General features: G+C 40.7%; 3 protein-coding genes across 3 annotated transcripts; 1 reads left to right on the top strand and 2 right to left on the bottom strand.

The window, feature by feature from the left end:
* The first annotated feature begins 1,382 nt into the window (after positions 1 to 1,382).
* Positions 1,383 to 6,526, top strand: pde12 (phosphodiesterase 12). The gene is made up of 3 exons (XM_017704875.2): positions 1,383 to 2,689; positions 4,315 to 4,393; positions 5,145 to 6,526. Exons 1-3 carry the CDS (start codon positions 1,463 to 1,465, stop codon positions 5,579 to 5,581), a joined length of 1,743 nt encoding a protein of 580 aa, XP_017560364.1. The 5' UTR covers positions 1,383 to 1,462; the 3' UTR covers positions 5,582 to 6,526.
* Positions 6,312 to 12,904, bottom strand: LOC108431611 (ADP-ribosylation factor 5-like). Its single transcript, XM_017704876.2, has 6 exons — positions 12,511 to 12,904; positions 11,756 to 11,836; positions 11,259 to 11,368; positions 9,548 to 9,619; positions 8,280 to 8,405; positions 6,312 to 7,784 (listed from the first exon to the last, which is right to left on the bottom strand). The coding sequence occupies exons 1-6, from the start codon at positions 12,575 to 12,577 to the stop codon at positions 7,698 to 7,700; spliced, it is 543 nt and encodes a 180-aa protein (XP_017560365.1). The 5' UTR covers positions 12,578 to 12,904; the 3' UTR covers positions 6,312 to 7,697.
* Positions 12,905 to 13,984: 1,080 nt separating this feature from the next.
* On the bottom strand, positions 13,985 to 17,918 carry LOC108431612 (ADP-ribosylation factor 4-like). The gene is made up of 6 exons (XM_017704877.2): positions 17,783 to 17,918; positions 17,387 to 17,467; positions 16,684 to 16,793; positions 16,523 to 16,594; positions 14,351 to 14,476; positions 13,985 to 14,228 (listed from the first exon to the last, which is right to left on the bottom strand). The coding sequence occupies exons 1-6, from the start codon at positions 17,847 to 17,849 to the stop codon at positions 14,142 to 14,144; spliced, it is 543 nt and encodes a 180-aa protein (XP_017560366.1). The 5' UTR covers positions 17,850 to 17,918; the 3' UTR covers positions 13,985 to 14,141.
* Positions 17,919 to 18,339: the final 421 nt, after the last annotated feature.

Below are 18,339 nucleotides of genomic sequence, written 5' to 3'. Positions count from 1 at the left end.
AGTTAGCTGTTGGCAATGAAAGGGTTAATAGCCTCGTCCACTACAACACGAAATCCTAACGGCGGCGAGGCCGTGTATGTGCAACTTCGACAAATTCAAATAAACGTAGGAAACAAACAAATAAACAAACAAAAGCAACGCTGAAACAGACTGCTGAAACTCAGAGAAACCTTCGTGTGTCTGCTACAAAAAAATGAGGTATGAAATATTTTCAAGAACACAGAATCTGTGGATTCTTACTCTTCAATAGCTTTACACAACGGAACGAGGCGGTATCCCAAATCTCCCCCTGTTGAACTTCTTAGCGCACTTTATATGTGTACGCGTAGTGTGCGCTCAGAGCCATTCAGAGGGAGCCTGGTCACTTCCTATTCCTCCCATTAGACCAAAAACTTTACTGTGAAACGCCAGAGGGCGCCAGAGTCATTAATAAATGGGACTGAATGAAGCCAAATATATATGATAAATAAAAGTGTAAATTAATTTTATAGTCTTTTAAGTTGAAATTGATTTCATTTTGTAAAGTAGAGAAATTTATTAAATAAATAGATCTATTAAAAAACTTACCAGTTATTCTGTTTTTTTTTTCTACAGCAAACATTAGGATATTGGATGCTGGCACTGCTGCTGAACGGTATCTGTTTCACGCATTGGCGACATGAATGTACATAAGACAGTTATGAAATACTATAACTGGAGTTAAAAACACCGTAGCAGTTCTGTCTTGAATTTGTCTGTATAGAAAGTATTAACTGCTGACAAACTGCAATTATGTACAAAAGCTCCACAGAAGCCATTCATTTTAGACCAGAGGCAGTTTATCGGGAGCCTGGCTGCTTCCAATTTCTCCCTTTATGTCAAGCAGAGGACAGCAGAACGCCAGAGGGCGCCCGAGAGCAAGTCTTAAAATAATGGGGGAGAACGAATAAAACCGGTTAAAAATGAAAAGTTAAAACAGTTTTAACCGCTTGACCGGGACATGAAGTATAAGGATGCATTTCACTAAAAAGTAAAGAAAACTGGTCATTTTTACATAGGTCATTTTTTTTTACAGGGCGTTGACGTTACTGGTCCTGAGCGCTGATTGGCTGATCAGCTCGTTGGCTGACTGAAACGGCTCGCACTGACGTGGTGAACGTCTACAGAGCCTTATAACTGGAGTTTAAAGGTTTAAATGTTTAAATAAATAAATAAGTTTAAAAATAATGCTTAAGCATTTACAAACTATGATTTTCAAATGCTCCACATCAATCGCTTCATTCTGGACTCGCCCGGGAGTCTACGCTAGCTCCCTCTAGTGTTTTAACAAAACCGGAAGACAGGGTGGCGCTAGGAGTTCTCTGCACTATGTAGGGAGCAGGGCGCTATTTGAGACACAGCCCAACGCTGAAAGCGGAAGCTTCCGGTAGCATGTCGGCTACAAGTCAGCTTTTTCTTTCATGGCTTAACTTGTCAAAGCCTCATGTTACGACGCGCCTTCCTTTCTGGCCTGTTTTATCGACGCGGTTTGCCAGCAGTAGACAATAACACTGCCGTTCGGCGCTTTTATAGGAGGATGGAGCGCGCAGTTGTGCGGTGTGTGCCCTGGGAGTCCAAGCTCACTATTTCCTTCACCCTCGATGGCAGCCACAAACACATGCTGAGGGACCAGACGGAGGAGCTGGGTAAGGTGCTCGCTCGGATATCCAACAGTATTATTAAGGCGCGGGGAAAGGGGAAGAAGGCGAAGGCGAATAAAGCCGGCGAGGCTGCCGCGGACGTGTCGGAGGAGCCGGTGGTTCGGCTTTATTTCAACGGAGACTTCGTGTCTGAGGACTCCCTGAACTCTGACGCATGGCAGGACGGGGCAGTGCTGCAGGTCGGAGAAACCAAGTACAAAATTGACCGGAATCCTCCCACTTTCACCACAGCCGAGCTGCCTGCGTCCCTCCTGGCTGGTTTTCCAGTTTGCCCCAAGCTGGAGGTGGAATTCGGGGATCTGAAGGACTGCACGTTTACATGGTATAGAGAAAGCTCTCCTAATGCGCATGCGCCTGGACAGGACGGCTGCTGGGTGGAAGCTGGCAGTGAGCGGGTCTTCACGCCGTCTAATCTGGACATTGGCTTGAGGGTGAAGCTGAAGTGCACTCCTGGAAATGAGTCCAGATATGGAGTGGCTAAAGAGCTGGTGTCTTCAGGCACTGTGGAGGCAGGACCAGGGGTCTGTACCTTTGACAACAGGCACATGTACACAAAGAAGGTCACAGATGCCTCCACGGTCAGAGTTGTGTCCTACAACATCTTAGCTGACATCTATGCTCAGACCGAGCTTTCCAAGACGGTCTTGTACCCGTACTGTGCTCCATATGCACTGGAGTTAGACTACCGCCAAAGCCTGGTCAAGAAGGAGCTTTCTGGATACAATGCTGACATCATCTGCCTTCAGGAGGTGGACAAGGGAGCTTTCAGTGACAGCCTGTCACCTGCACTTGACGCTTTTGGCATGGACGGTGTCTTCAGGATAAAGGAGAAGCAGCACGAGGGGCTGGCTACCTTTTACAGGAGGTCCAAGTTCAAGTTGATAAGCCAGCATGACATAATGTTAAGCGAGGCCTTAATGAAGGATGCTGTCCATAGCATGTTGCTGGAGAAAGTGTCCAGCAACCCCACTTTGAAAGAGAAAGTGGTGCAGAGATCAACGACTTTGCAGGTATTAGGATGTGCCACCAGTGGGAATGCTCCTCCTTCCTGAAGACCGCCGTGATTACAGGAGGATTCAACAAATTTTTCAAATGTTCTGCATAATTTTATGCATAATACATTTATTTATAATAATAATAATACATTTATGCATAATTTTTTTATAGTGGTGGTGATGGGAATCAGGGGTCTTGATACAACACAAACATAGCCATTTTATTTATTATTCAAAACAGCCAGTAAACACACACAGGGGTATTCTGTGTTTCATGTGTAATATTGATGATCATAAACTAGTCATAAATCGAAACAAAGACTATTTTGCCTTTCAGCGCTCTGCGGGTACCTCCCTGTCACGAATGGGTTACAATAAATGGATTCAAGTACGTTTTAAGCCAAGACCTGATCACCACACTACCATAAAACAACCTGGCAGACATCGCAGAGCGTGTATTTAACCACTTCAAGTAACGACTTTATATGAGAGCGCTTTCTGAGGTGTTCCCGTCACCAAAATTCGTATCATTAAAATAGTGGTAACTCTCTAAAAATAAGCTTTTTTTGGGGACTGTTCTGTCCCACAGTGCCTTGCATGTATCTCAACTATAAACACATTTAAAATGTACATTTTTGGCTAAAATCTATTTTCAAACCTAACTTTGGGGCAGATGTCTGGTTCCTGTCGCCAGCACAACCTACTGTACACAAAATGACTTTGCCTACAGCTTAACCATTTATTTATGCAGAAATTACAAATAATCTGTAATTCCCCATTAGAAGTTTAAAGGAATAGTTTGCCAAAGAATCAGATTTACTCATTTTTCTTCTTGCCCCAAATGTAGTCAGTCAGCCTGAAGTTTGCTTGAGGCTTCTAGGTAACAGTTGTACACATTCTTCCACTGTACACATCTAAATCATCACACGCTTGACTTAAACCGTTTTAAAAATGAAGTAGTCTCAAATGGAGCTTATGGTTCACAGATCCCCTTGGCTGACAGTCCATGACTCATGTGCCCTTGAGCAAGACACCTAACCCCCAACTGCTCCCTGGGCTGCCCACTGCTCCGGGCAAGTGAGCTCACTGCCCCCTAGTGTGTGTGTTCACTAGTGTGCGTGTGTGTGGGTGTTTCACTGCACGGATGGGTTAAATGCAGAGGTCTAATTTCACAGAGTGTGAACACACTGACCAATGGTTGTTAATTCTGTTCTATTCATACAGGAATCAGATTAGACTCAAGATGAACAACAATGAGGGAAGTTTGTGATGGTTTAGACCTGCGGTTTATATAAGGGTCTTTACTGAGTTATAAGCTTCTGATATTTATGAGCTACGTTAGCCCTGTATCTTCTTCAGCACAACGCTGAAAAAACTTCAGCCGAGAAAAGTGTCTTTGCTGATTGGCTACGTTTGAGGTAAGCGGAAAAGCTGTAGGAAAGAGGGCGTACATTTTGTTTATAAAAAAAAACTATACCTTTAAAGTTCATGGTGGACGTGGGTAAAGTCACGTAGGACCTGAGGAGCTGATTGAAGTGTGTTAAATCAGGACTCATTTCTAGTGTATTTGAATGCTGAGTAGAATCGGGTGTGAAATTCTTCAGGAAACCCAAATGCTCTTTTATTTCTTTTTTCATAAGGTTACTGTGCTGCAGTCAGTAAGTGATCCATCAAAGACAGTGTGTGTTGGGAATACGCATCTCTACTGGCACCCTAAAGGTAATGAACTTTGTTTCAGTGGTCACTAGTTAGTTGTTAGAAGGGCATAATTGCCAGGTGGGGTGGGGGCAGCCGTGCTGAGGCCCAATGGCAAAGGAATACATCAAATAATCCAAATTGTATTTCATCAGAATATTCATACTGCACAGTAAGGGCTCTCTGGAATCTGTATACCCTTATTTGTCCACTGTGATGGCAGGCAGCTTCTATAAATATTATAATTATTATTCAAATAGGTAGACTAACCTGAATGTTTAGGTTAATCTTGGGGGTGGAATGGCAATACATTGAGGGCATCATTGTGTTTGAGACAAAACAATACAAGTAAACAGGTTTACTGTCATTTTTATACTTATTGAGAGTAAATGTCGTGTGGTGGGGCTCATAAGATCCCCATATCTTACCACACAACAATTTGATTCAGATACCGGATTTCAGAAATGATTTGGTCTCTCATGAAATCTCACAATCCTCCTGTATCTGATCGTTTTGCTGTGATTCATGATTATTTCTAAAAATACATTAAATACACAAGTGTGACTAAAGAATATGTTTACACAGTAATGAAATATAGACAGTAAAACAATATGGAAAGCTTTTTCAACAGAGCCAGAATTTTTAAAACAAATAAGTACTTACATTGCTGAAAAATATTATTATTACATTCTGAAACTGCAATGCATTTGAACACCCCTAGTTATTACATGTCCAGAGGATACACGTCACAAGCTCTTCTCTTTTTTGTCTTAAGGTGGAAACGTCAGGTTAATACAGATGGCTGTGGCCCTTAAGCACCTGAAGCAAGTCTCAGAAGAACACCCTGGGACGCTACTGTTCTGTGGTGACTTCAATAGCACGCCCTCTTCGGGACTCTTCCAGCTGCTCAGTCAAGGTTCCTTACCAGAGGACCACAGTGACTGGGCATCTAATGGGCCTGAAGAGCTCGTCCAAATGGAGCTTCTCAGCCCCTTTCGGTTGACTAGTGCATGTGGAGAACCAGCCTACACTAACTATGTTGGAGGCTTTCATGGCTGTCTGGACTACATTTTCATGGAACTTGAGGCTTTGCAGGTAGAGCAGGTTATTCCCCTGCCTAGCCATCAAGAGGTCACCACCTACCAGGCTCTACCAAGCGTCTCTCACCCATCTGACCACATAGCTTTAGTCTGTGACCTCAAATGGAAATGAGGTTGCATTACAGTTTTGGCTTTGGTTTTGCTGATGAAGATATCTAGGTCGAGCTTTGATGTGGAGCTCACATTTTCAACAGTACCGTATTCACTTTAGATGTGATGAATGATGAAGTGGCTGCTTGTATATTTGTTAGTTGGGGGTTTTTATTGATGACAGATCAGTATTTAATGTTTCAATACATCTGCTAATGCTAGTACTTAAATTGAATCAACATTACTTCAGATCCTGAATGCTCTGAAATCTTGTACTGACAGCATGCCACCCATTTAGCAATGCATTCACCAAAACTGGCATAACTTCCTAAAATAGTATTTAAACGCTTCATTTTTGTATTTCTTGTTTGCACTACGACAGTGGACACCAACTGTGGTCCTGGAGATCTCCTTTCCTGCAGAGCCTAGCTCCAGCCCCAATCTGCCACCCCTGCTCCAGCAGATTAACTTCTTTAATGACTTCAATGATCTTTTAATGACTGGTTCAGACGCATTAATGGTAGGTGGGATGGTGCAGCGTATAAGATACAGGTTGGAACTAAACTCTCCAGGAAAATACAGCTCCAGGAAGAGGGTTGGTGACCACTGCATTAAAGCCACTGCTCATGAAGAACATTACTTCAGGATGAGGGACGGTTCTTGTTTGTTTTGATTAAGGCAAAAATCAAGTTTCAATCATTACTTGTTCAAAGACTTTCCAAAATATCAAGAAAAATGTCACAATAGCAAAATTTATTTCAATTTTTATTAGAAATTGTACATGGGCTAATGAAAAGCAAAAGTTCATATGTAAGATTGCAAATGCCTGCTCAGACTGACCACTTGGGTATCAAGGTGCTGTTGTCAGCATCCAAGTTTAAAAAAAAAAAAAAAGGAATATTGTGATATGTGATATTTGGCTGACTTCAAATAAGGTACATATTACTAGGAATTAAAACCTAACTGACATACATTCGCACAGCAAGAAAAAGCATATTTTAAGGCAGTTGTTGTAAATACAGATAAAGGCTGTTTATTTACAAAAATGGGCAAACGTGGTCAAGTCAAAAGTGATTCACTGAAAAACACCCTTTATACATAGTCAGCCAAGACATGTTTGGTGCTTTGTTAGTTTTGCACTGTAACTATGAGGCTAACATTGCTAAAAATAATAATGGAAGTCTATGTAAACTCATGCTGTGTTAACTCCACCGTAAAATGGAGTAAACTTTAAACACCAAACATGTTTGGCTGATTGACTGAATGTAAGCTAAGGGAGAAATAGTGTTGATTTGACTTTTCGGTGAACCAGTTCTTTCAAAATTGCTAGTAATCTGTGTTAAGGCTCAGTTAAGACAGAGTATCAATTCTTACTATTTGCCAATCTGATCTGTTCTGAAAGTCCAACTAAAGCCTTTCCCTATGCCACTGTAATACATCAAATTACCTTTCTATTTGCTACAAAGACTCCCTCTACCATTCTGTGATCATTACACAAGTGTGGCTAGGACCACAAAAGCACATATCTGTTCAGGTTAAATAAAAACAAAAATTAAAATCATCTGAGCAATATTGCCGTGTGTCTAAGCACAGCCCGAAAGTGTTTTATGTTCCCAAAACTGCAATGCCTGCTTTTTTTTTTTGCTACAAGACTGTATCTAAATTCCTTTAACGGAAGTGGTCCAGATTAAAAGCCATGCAAATGTAATAATAAGACTACATGAAATAATAAACTGAATAAAGCCAGAGCAGAAATGTGTTTGTGTGTTAAATATAAATATGATCCCATCTTTGACAAAATTCAAGAACCTAACATGCTGAGAATCCATCACTTTTTGCGTATCTCTATCCTTTAACTTTCCTCCCCATGGTGAGCTAACTTACAAGCTTTTGAATCGTTAGTCCACATTAAACTACAACAGGCACAGTTACATACGCCCGGTAGAAATGATCGAGGAAGTTCAAGTTCAGTCAACCCAATGCAGAAAAAAAAGAACAGAAAAAAAAAAACACTGTCAAAATTGCCTCAGTGGTGAATTTGGTACCCAGGTATACTCCAATATGTCCCATGTGTCTATCAGGTCTGCTGGTCATGTCCTTGATTAAAATACACCTCTTGGTCATCCAATCATCGCAGTTTAGCGTTTGGACAGTTGCTCAGAAAGCCAATCCAATCCTTCATACAAACCTGTTCCCTGAGTGGCGCAGGTTGCTTGAACGTACCACTGTCAGAGAGAAATTCAACATTAGATAGGTTAGATCAATAGATTCCTGAACATTTATTTGGCCAGACAACATATAGGCTACATTTCAGACATGGAAGGCTGAAGCTGAAGCGTAATGAAAGCTTTAGTGGTTCTGACATTTGAAACTAAGCTAAAAACAGGTAAAATTTTAATGCTTCAAAAATACATTCCTGAAGATTTTCTACACACTTAAAGATGGTTCTTTAGTTTACGTATCGAACCACAAACACTCAAAGAACCCTTTGTATGATTAAAGGTTTCTTTTCATTGTTAAATGATTCAGATAGAGAATGTGTTTTTTTGATGCTATATAACCCTTTTTTAAAAAGGTTTTACATAAAACCACATAAAACACATTCTCTATCTAAAGAACCATTTCTCAACACAAAGAACCAATTAATCACACAAAGGACCATTTTCATTACTAAAGAACCACTGAAGGACCATCTTTATGAAGTGTGGGGGCATACTTACAGTTCTGCTCCTAAGTGCCTGCAGACCAAGTTTGTCTGTCATCTCACTGATGGGCATGGCATTGGGCAAGTCTTGTTTGTTGGCGAATACCAGTAGAACCGCATCTCTGAGCTCATCCTCCTGAAGCTGTTCAAAGACGTAAAAATGAAGTGAGATTCAACAAACACCTCCGGAAAGTCGTTTCATATGGAGCAACTTTCAGATTTAGGGAGTGCTTTATACATTATTCAAATCTATTCATATTTTTCTCTTTTGATGAAGAGTTACACGCAACTTTCATGGAAATTAACACTCCCACAGAGTTATAACCCAACCCGACAGCGGACTAGAGGTTTCTTACTTGCGTATAAATTACAATTATGACTTATTTTTTAGTTATTATGGTAATCATAACTCTTTCTGGTGCACCCACGGCTGATCTTTCATAGTCTCCACTGAAATGCATTGTCAATAGAACGGCACGCTGTCGTGCAAGTATGGTGCAGTCACACATGAGCATAAGGTCACCATGTTCAACACCAAGCTCACTGACTAAAGTGGTATAAAGCCCCCCCAGCACTGGACTGTGGAGCAGCAGAACTGATGTCTCTGGAGCAAAGGAGCATGACCCAAAACATCCAGGACGAGTGGGAAAGATGTTATGATGCAGAATGAATCATCCATCATCAGCACCTGACCTCATTAAACCTCTCGTAGCTAAATGCAATCAAAACCTCACAGCAATATTGGAACATCTAGTGTAAAGCCTTCAGAGATGAGGCAGCAAAAGTGAACAAAATCCCTATTAATACCCTTGTTTTCAAAAGCAATGTTGGATGAAGATGTGCCTGCAAGCCTTTGGACATGTCGGGTCTGTTTCCTAGACAGAGTTTAGGTCTAGTCCTGGACTACATGGCATTCTGCATAGAGATTTTCCATTGAAAGGAAAATGCAGTCCAGTATATTATATTATTTCTATCTGGGAAAGCAACCAATGGTGTATCCAGGAATTAAAATCTGCCATCACAGGAGATACATAGACTTGGTAGATACATTAAGTGTGTAAAATGTAAATATAAGCCGCCGTTTGATTGGATGCATTTTAGTATTCCACTGAACTACTTTCTAATACTACTACTTGTTTGTTATTTCTACCTACTAATACATACAAAGGCCTCAGCAGCCGTTCTTGTACATTCTAGCGCATAACGGAAAGTTAATATATACGTGGGCGGTAAAGTAACAGTGATGCCCAACAACAAAGTGATGTGTGGGTGTGTCTCACTAACCATCTTCTGCAGCTCCTCAGCAGCTTCCTGTGCACGCTCACGATCATTGCTGTCTACAACAAAGATGAGACCCTGCAACAACCACACAGACAATGGTGAGTGCCAAACCACAAGCATGAAAATGTTCTTGTGGCACACACGAAATATCCACTGGACAATATTAAAGAACTTCAACAAGTCACAAAATAATAACAAAATATTCTTTAACAGCAGATTTCTTTAAAGCATTAGAATGGATGAAAATGTTAGGAATGTGAAAACACAATGTTGGTTCATTTATGGCGTCACAAACATTGTTGAATTGCCCAGGTGCTGTTTCAGGGTTGCACCAGATGTAAGTTAAGCTAGTAAAAATAAGCTAGTCATAATGTAAGTGTTAACATTACAGTTTAGATTTATGCACCACTAGCAGATCTTAGTAGTAACTAAATATTTGCACCTGCCTCTAAGTGATGATAACATGACCCGAATAGAAAACTAGAAAACTGTTCAGGTTTATGCATCACTAAAACAAGCTGTGGTGATCTGGTAGATCTTCGTAGTTACTAAATAATTGCACCTGCCGAAGTAGGTGCTGATTAAACCAGCATAAACCGCACAGAGCACAAACACAACAATATCACCCGACTAGAAAACAGGAAAACGGCCCTGAATGCTGCATACCTTGGTTAAACTTTCAGTTCAAAACATGAAGTTCAGTGAGACAGCTACACCCAGCTGTCACATGGCAGACAGTGAAACTTTCAGACTCATGCTGCCTTTGTGTTGGTTAATCAGGAGCCATTGTATAAAACCTGTACAGACTTACTTAAGATTTTATGTACAAACTTAATCACAAAATTAGTGTAACAAGAGCAGTCCAGGTCAGTGCTGAGTGTAATTTACTATTTTAGTCTCACCCTCTCATCCTGGCCCAAATACTCACACGATGACATACTGATAAGGGCCAGACAGTGCCCTGACACAGATACCATCTTTAAAACCTCATCTATACTATAATTCCTATGGACCATTTCCCTAACATTCTGCGTAGCCAAAGCAACATGAATCTCTAAGTCCACCCCCCCCCCTAACATCCTCATACATGGCATCAGAGATAAGTCAGAGATAAGAAGCACATTATAGTAGCACACAGAGCTGTCCTCCTATATCACAATCATAAAGTGCACAGTATGTGGGCGTCTGGCCAAAACAAAAATACTGGCTGCCTCCCACAGCTGTTTTTTCAGCATGTTAGCAAAGGCTCGGTGACCAAACTGAATAAGAGATGGAAGGCCATGGAATAATGGCTAAATACAAGGACAGCCGGGGCAGACAGAGAGGGTTTTCAGCACTGGAGTTCTACTTTTACTGAAGTTACACCAACTGTACACTGTTTTTTGAACATTGCCTATATAGAAACCTTATATCCAGAGACTATCTACTTTTCATTTATTTATAATTCTCCTTTAAAACAACTGTAAGCACCCAGTAAATGTAATACTTCGCAGTTAACTGTCCTAGGAATCATGAGTAAAGTCCCCTAAACAAATTTAAAAACTTAAAACAAACCTCTTGGAACCAGAAACACTTCTATTTTATGGCCACTGATGTAATTATAATGGAAATTATGTTGCTAATAACACTGCAAAAACTGAAAAGCAGCATCACAAAATACTAATATGCTACATAACAGCCAGAACGATTTTACTGTACCACAGTAAACAATTACCTGCGTATTCTGGAAGTAGTGCCTCCAAAGAGGTCTGATCTTATCCTGGCCACCCACGTCCCAAACGGTGAAACAAATGTTCTTGTACTCGACAGTCTCAACATTGAAGCCTGCAGAACACACAATAAGCACACACTCAATATGTTTTAGAAGGATCCTCCAAACTGTAAAGTAACCCGTTAAACACCAGCCAGGATGAGCCTTCGCTGAAATTGCACCACAGCCAGCTCAGGACTAGCTGTGTGTTTACTGACGGAGAACATGGTAAACATAATGCACTGTATGTTTTAGCAGAGGTGTCGCTGTGGCAGTACTACTAACTGGTCTGTGGGCTTTGCCGATTCCTGATTGAGTGTTTAAAGGCTAGATTTATGTTTTTTAATAGATTTATCTTTAACCTTCTCTAAAGTCTCACAACTATACTTAGTCATTCAGAGCTGCAAAAGAGTATAATCAAGGGCATTAGGTAAGTAAATATAGGTGCAGTCTATACAAACCTATGGTTGGAATTGTTGTGACTATTTCTCCAAGTTTAAGTTTGTACAAGATTGTAGTTTTCCCAGCCGCATCAAGACCAACTGCAAGAACAGAGAAAGACAGCAAAGACTGTTACGTTCATCGTCTTAGACATAAAATAAAAACACTCAAAATCTGAAGATGTCTGAAGAGTTTAATGCCTCTGAAAGCTCCCTCACAGAAATGTCATACATGAAATGGCTAGATATATATGCCCCCTGATGTTTCATGGCAGTTTTGTGATCAATTTTGGCTTAAAATGTGGACAAATACATGCATTGTGTAGTAATGCAAAATAAGCCCCAAAGAACCCCCCCCCCCTCGATTTATGACTATTTTTTACTATCACCATCACATATAAAGCCTGTAGGTTTGGTGGTTTCGTATCATAAATAAAATGACTACATTTGTGTTGAACCACTTCACATCAAACCACTATGCTTACATCTCAATCACTGAATTACTCAGAAATTTTGAAAGACGGTGGAATTCCCCTTTAAGTTCACCTGGCAATGAATGCAACGATGTTTTACACTGAAAAACAGCCCACTAGATATATTAGTGAGTAACTAACACTGGCACAAATCCCATCCATGTAACTGTTACTGGAAGACGGTTAACTTTATTCAGCTAAAGACCTGGTAGACACGGTAACACTAACGTTAGCTAGCTCGCTAGCCGGCTAACGACTTACGAGAAACTTGCCTGCAGGCGCCGAGCTTAGTTTCCAACTCACCCATAAGAATTCTCATCTGTTTCTTGCCGAAAAGACGAGAAAAGACGCCTGAAATGGTCAGCCCCATGTTCACTCACGGCCAACGTGGAGAGCAGCTGAACGACGCTTTTTAATGTAAATCTGGAGGAGCGAGTCGCGCTTCTCAGCAGGGTCGTTAGGCGGCTAACAGGCTAGCTCGGCGGGGTCGTTAGCGAAAACACCACGAAAGACCGGAGAGGCTGTTCAGCTGAGGCGGGAGAGCGGAGAGCAGAACTACGCGGCTCTCTGCATCCACACAGGAAGGCTGGACGTTTTTCTGCTTTCCGGAGAAACAAATGCCCGAGCAGTCCGAGCAGCAGCGGCTACAGCAGCTTTGTTTCTCCGTTTTTTTTTCTCCACGTCACACATTTACTTTGCAGCCCGGGTGACGTCACATGTGCCACATCACAAGACAGCACCGAGCGCGTTTGTGCTGAAGGCAGTTTTGAGAGCATCCTGTTCACCAGGGACGGAGATGGGCGCCACACGTTAAAGTCAACCTGAAATCAAAACAGCATTTTTCTCCTTAGTTAGTGCAGGCGCTCGGTAAAAGGGGGATTCCACCGAATCTTCGAAATTCTGTATAATTCAGTCATTGAGATGGAAATAATGTAACTCAGAGTGTTTAGGTATGACATGGTTCACAGTAGAGAAACCTGGCTGTCTAGATTTCTTTGCAGTGGTGGTGACAGGAACCACAATGTGTAATGATAAAATAGTCTTCTTTAGGAACTACTTTGCCTTACAACGCCCTACATGTATGCCTCCAGTGTAAATGTTTTTTACAAATTATGTATAACAATATACGTATATATATATATATCCTTAATGCTAACCTTTTGTAAAACAATGTCTCTGACCAAGCAGAACATTCATAATCATATAATGCCATAACTTTCTGTGAGGTTCTCTCAAATGAATCATTTCACACCAAACCACTCTGAATGACTGTTTACATTTTAACCAATTAATTACACAGAGCTTTTGAAAAACAGGAGAGATTCGTCAAACTGTGGCCTGTTCAAGGAATGTTTTTGACTTGTTATTTTAGATTATTGGTTTCTCAGGATTTAGTTACAGCTTATTCTGATGAAGATTCTTATTATGAAAGCAGGGCTAGTTTTTCCCAAGGGGATATGTGCTACAGCAGGAAGAACTGAGAGTCAGCCAAGAGCTGACAGCTGAGAGAATAAAGTTGAAATAAGCTTAAGCTTTTAAGGCAAGCTGTTAGAGAAAACTCTGTACATGCACGGCGTAGCTGCGGCCAACGACAGCTGTTCAATAAAGCACCATGACTTGTACAAAAGCTGTGTCTCTTTTAATAGCGATGGGCGCTACATGAACAAGTTTGTTCATGTCATTCACATGAAGGGTATCGAAAAGGAAAGACGACAATATGGGTACTCTGACCACATCATTTTAATAAAAATTCAAAATATATAAATCTTACAGATATAAGAATAACAAAAAACCCAAGATAAATACATCACATTTATGATAATAAAATAACAGACTCAAAGGAGGGGGTCACTGTGGACATGACAATATAGAGATTTAAATTATACAATTATACATACATACAATTTCTAAACAGGTGTAAAAATGACGCAATGTTATCGTTTGGAGATCTGATCAGACAGCCAGTCCAGTCCTTCATATAAACCTGCCCCACTTCTTGCACAAGTTGACTGAACGTACCACTGAAGAGAGAGAAAAGAGACCACCAAGTCACATTGGCTCAAAGGCTTTTGAATGAACTTGCATCTTAGTGACAGTACATTTTATATCAACTTTAGAACTGCAGTGCTAATAGAGAGCTCACAGTTCTTTCAGTCATTGTCCGTAACCCCAGCCTCTCAGTCATCTCGTCGACTGGCATAGCAGTGGGTAAATCCTGTTTGTTAGCGAGAACCAGCACGACAGCGTCCCTCAGCTCGTCTTCCTGAAGCTAAAGACGGAGAAAACGGTAAGTGTGTGATGTATAAAGACGGAACAGCACAGAAAATGTGTGAATCATCTTACTACAATAGTTCAAACTGCTGTCCCACAAAATAAATAACTAAAACAAACAAACATTCAGACCTACAATTACGTTATAATCATGTTATGATTTATTTAAACCCATGGCAATGTTTTGAGATAGTAATAAGCTAAACACATTGAAAAAAAATCATAATTTCTAAGGTGCTTTCTGTTGGGAGGTGTCTGCTCCAAACCTAAACCTCTAAATTTCAACTTGTAAGAATAATACTTTTCTGTATTTTTCAATGCTGTTTTTTAGATCACTTATTTTAAAGTTGAAGTTGAAAGATTTAGATTTATCATGATTTTTTTAAAGTAAAAAAACGCTGTCTTACATTTTCACAACATAAAGCGTTTTAGCCCATAGGCCGAGCCTTATTTCAGCAGCACACCTGCATTTTAGAGCAGGGAGTGAGGCTGCAACCCTGCCCTCGTGGCCACATGGTGTTTTTTGAAGTAAATGTGCCCTGAAGTCTGAAAGTCAGCGTGAAACATTAAGAAGTGTCGCTACTGAAACACATATTAGTGTTTTAATGGAAAATACTATGATTTTATGTGTGTACAACTGTTCAAAGCCGTGTTTGCTTGTCATGTACTGGTGAGTGTTTTTGAGCTCAAAATGAAAGTTTTGGTGGCGTTATGATTGTTTGGGTAGTGACAAAAGTCATTGTTTCTATTTTGTTCTATTTTTTGTTCCCTCAAAGGTACTACTGTTTTTTAAGGTCCAATTTTACCTTAAATAAGTTTTTTTCCAGTGGGAAAGTACATATTTGTGCATTTCCATAACCAAATGTTTTAAAACCAAACAATAAATTGGAAGCCTAGAGATGAGACAGGGTGTGTGGAGTTAATGCAACTTAGAAAATAAGATTTCAATGGATTTTGGTACAATTATGTTCCCTGACTAAAGGCACTGAGATGTACCCTTGAGGAAACCACCCAGTGATAAGAGGGGCACTGCCCCAGTGACAGTTTAGTACCTTTCTTTCTGAGGGTGTACAATGCCCTGCATGTACTGTATCTCTCCACTATGAACTGATGTTAAACTGTGTAAGTTGGGTATTTGGAGACCTCTCTGGTGGAAATGTGTATATACATGCAATGTATGGAAGAACATTTTGTGTTGCTGGCTGTGCTTTGGCCCCCTTCCCTGACTGCAAGCGTGCTTAAAGAGTATTGAAAGTGGTTGCATCATCATCATCATCAGCATAATGTTGATTTTGCATTTGAGACCTAAACATTGAGCCAAGCCTTCTTTTTGAGCCTGTGCATATGCCCGCTTCCATGTCTGCAAAATCTGACTTAATGTCATTATTATTCAGGCCTTACAGGCTTTACTGACTTGCAGCAGCACTCGTCATATTTATAGTGTTTAATATGTATTTAAGATGTTTTAAGCCAAATTCTTTCCTCCGAACTATTATAAAACAATGTCTCATATATCTGACAACATTTATGTGACAACTTCATGTAACTGTCTTTTAGGGCAATTAAACTCTTCAGACGTCTGGTTCCTATCACCACCACTGTAAATATTTCACAAGTTTCTCTAGAAAATTCAAACAATATAATTACGCTGATTTTTTTAAAACACAAAATTGGCATAACTTCTCTTCAACACCTCAACAGTTTGCAATTTGTATTTTAATATCGCAAGGCACACTGCAGTCATGCTACATACCGCTGCTGTTGGGACAAAACCTTCTATCTCCAAAAGGGTAACTTTACAGGAGAAGGAAAAACCTCCTCTACTTTTAATGTAAGTGAATGGAACCAGAGCTTTTTCCAAGTCATTTTGGGTCATTTCTTTTGGTCCATTCATCTTGAAATTTACACACAATGTAAAGGGCAACATGCATTTTCAAATCATGGCAAAAACTAAAAAAAAAAAAAATCTAAATGGAGATACAAGGTTTTGTTCCAACAACACCAATATGATATTTTGTCCATACTGAGGAGCCCTGACACCTACTAGTGTCTGCAGCTCAGACGAGGCTTCCTCAATCCGCTCTCGATCACTGCTGTCCACCACAAAAATGAGGCCCTGCAGTAACACGAGGTTCAAATTTAGTAAGAGACAATTTGACCCTCCAATCAAGCCATTTCTAATCTTCATTCAAAGATGAAAACAACCTTGGTATTCTGGTAGTAGTGCTTCCACAGCCGTCTGATCTGACCTTGTCCACCCACGTCCCACACGGTGAAAGAGATGTTGTTGTACTCAACCGACTCAACGTTAAAGCCTGTGTATCAAAGAGAAGATAGATGACCCAGACAGGTAAGAAAACAGGAAGAGTGGTGGAGAAAATCTTACCTCAGAGAGAACTTTAACGGTACCAAATAAAGAAAGATCACTAAACGAAGCTATTTTAAGATGTACTTTAATGTGTTGAACCTGACTATCAAACAGAGCATAAAACAACATTAAACAAACTAGCATCACTGAGCTGAACTACCTTAAACTACTGAGTGCAGGTTTGCACACAGCCTAACCTGCTCTGGCTGCAACAGGATTACTGTAACAAAGAAACAAAGAAAGAAGGAAATTTTAAAACAGAGAAAAAAATAAAGAAGGAATAAAAAAGAATGAAGAAAAGAGTGAAGAGAGACAGAGAGTGAAGAAAGAGAGTGGAGAGGGAGAGAGATATAGAGAGATAGAGAGACTGAAGCAAGAGAGAGAGTAAGGATAGAGAGAGAGTGAGGAGAGAGATAAGAGAGAGTGAAGAGAGAAAGAGTGAGAGAGATGAGATAAGAGAGAGAGAAAACGAGAGAGGGGGTGGTGAACGAATGGTCCATACATTTAAAAATCAGGTCAACACTGTCTCTCAAATCTCACCAAGAGTCGGGATGGTCGTGACGACCTCCCCCAGTTTGAGTTTGTAGAGGATGGTGGTCTTTCCTGCTGCATCCAGACCAACTGTGAGGAGAAAGATTTGAACTCGTTTGTTAGATTTGTCTTCCTGCATTCCTCCCATGTATTTATCCTATAATACATACACTTCCATTTCCAGAAGCTTGGAACTACTTTTCATATTAATAATTGATGTTTAATAACAACAAGCTTAATTAATGGCATAGGGCTTCCTTAATTATTATGAAGTCTTCTACAGCTCAAGAAACATTTCTAAAGTTTTACAGCTTTCCTCAGCTGCGACTGAACTGCTTCTACATGAATGAGCACAGCGACCGGACCGCCGCGCAGCAGTGAATCGGATCAGTGAAATAAACTCACCAATTAAAAGTCTCGTTTGTTTTTGCTGTGAGAGGCGCGTGAAGACGTTAGAGATGACCAGGCCCATGTTTAGAGCTGTGCCCGGCAGAACGGGCTGAACCGGACACTGGGCGCTCCTCCCTCGTCGCTCCCAGGTCCCGTCCCGCGGCTTTATACTGGCAGCGCGGCGCGCGGCGCGCGTCACGTCCGCTCTGCGCCGGTGGACACGCGCTCCCGCGGACTGCAGGAAAAAGTTTCGCTCTAAAATCCAACGCGATCGAGATGACGTCACGGGAGACGCACGCGACAGATTTGAGTTAAAGTAACAACAACAACAACAACAACCGAGTTGGAGTAATAATAATAAGAACTCGTAAAAAACCTGTTTAACCAACTTGTGCTCATGTGGATGAAACATGATCGGATCTCTAAATCAGTATTTTAAGCGCACTACATAAGGAACAGGGAGCCACGTGAAACTGCTCAGTCAAACTCACAGTATACAACAGGCGAATATACTTTAAACCTTGTGTCTTATTATAATGATAATTATACTTAAACACAGTGTCTCATTATAA

Source organism: Pygocentrus nattereri, chromosome 21 (genome assembly GCF_015220715.1).
Source record: "Pygocentrus nattereri isolate fPygNat1 chromosome 21, fPygNat1.pri, whole genome shotgun sequence".
NCBI classification, from domain to species: Eukaryota; Metazoa; Chordata; class Actinopteri; order Characiformes; family Serrasalmidae; genus Pygocentrus; species Pygocentrus nattereri.
The sequence above is the reverse complement of the archived record's forward strand: the minus strand, read 5'-3'. Positions and strand labels throughout refer to the sequence as shown.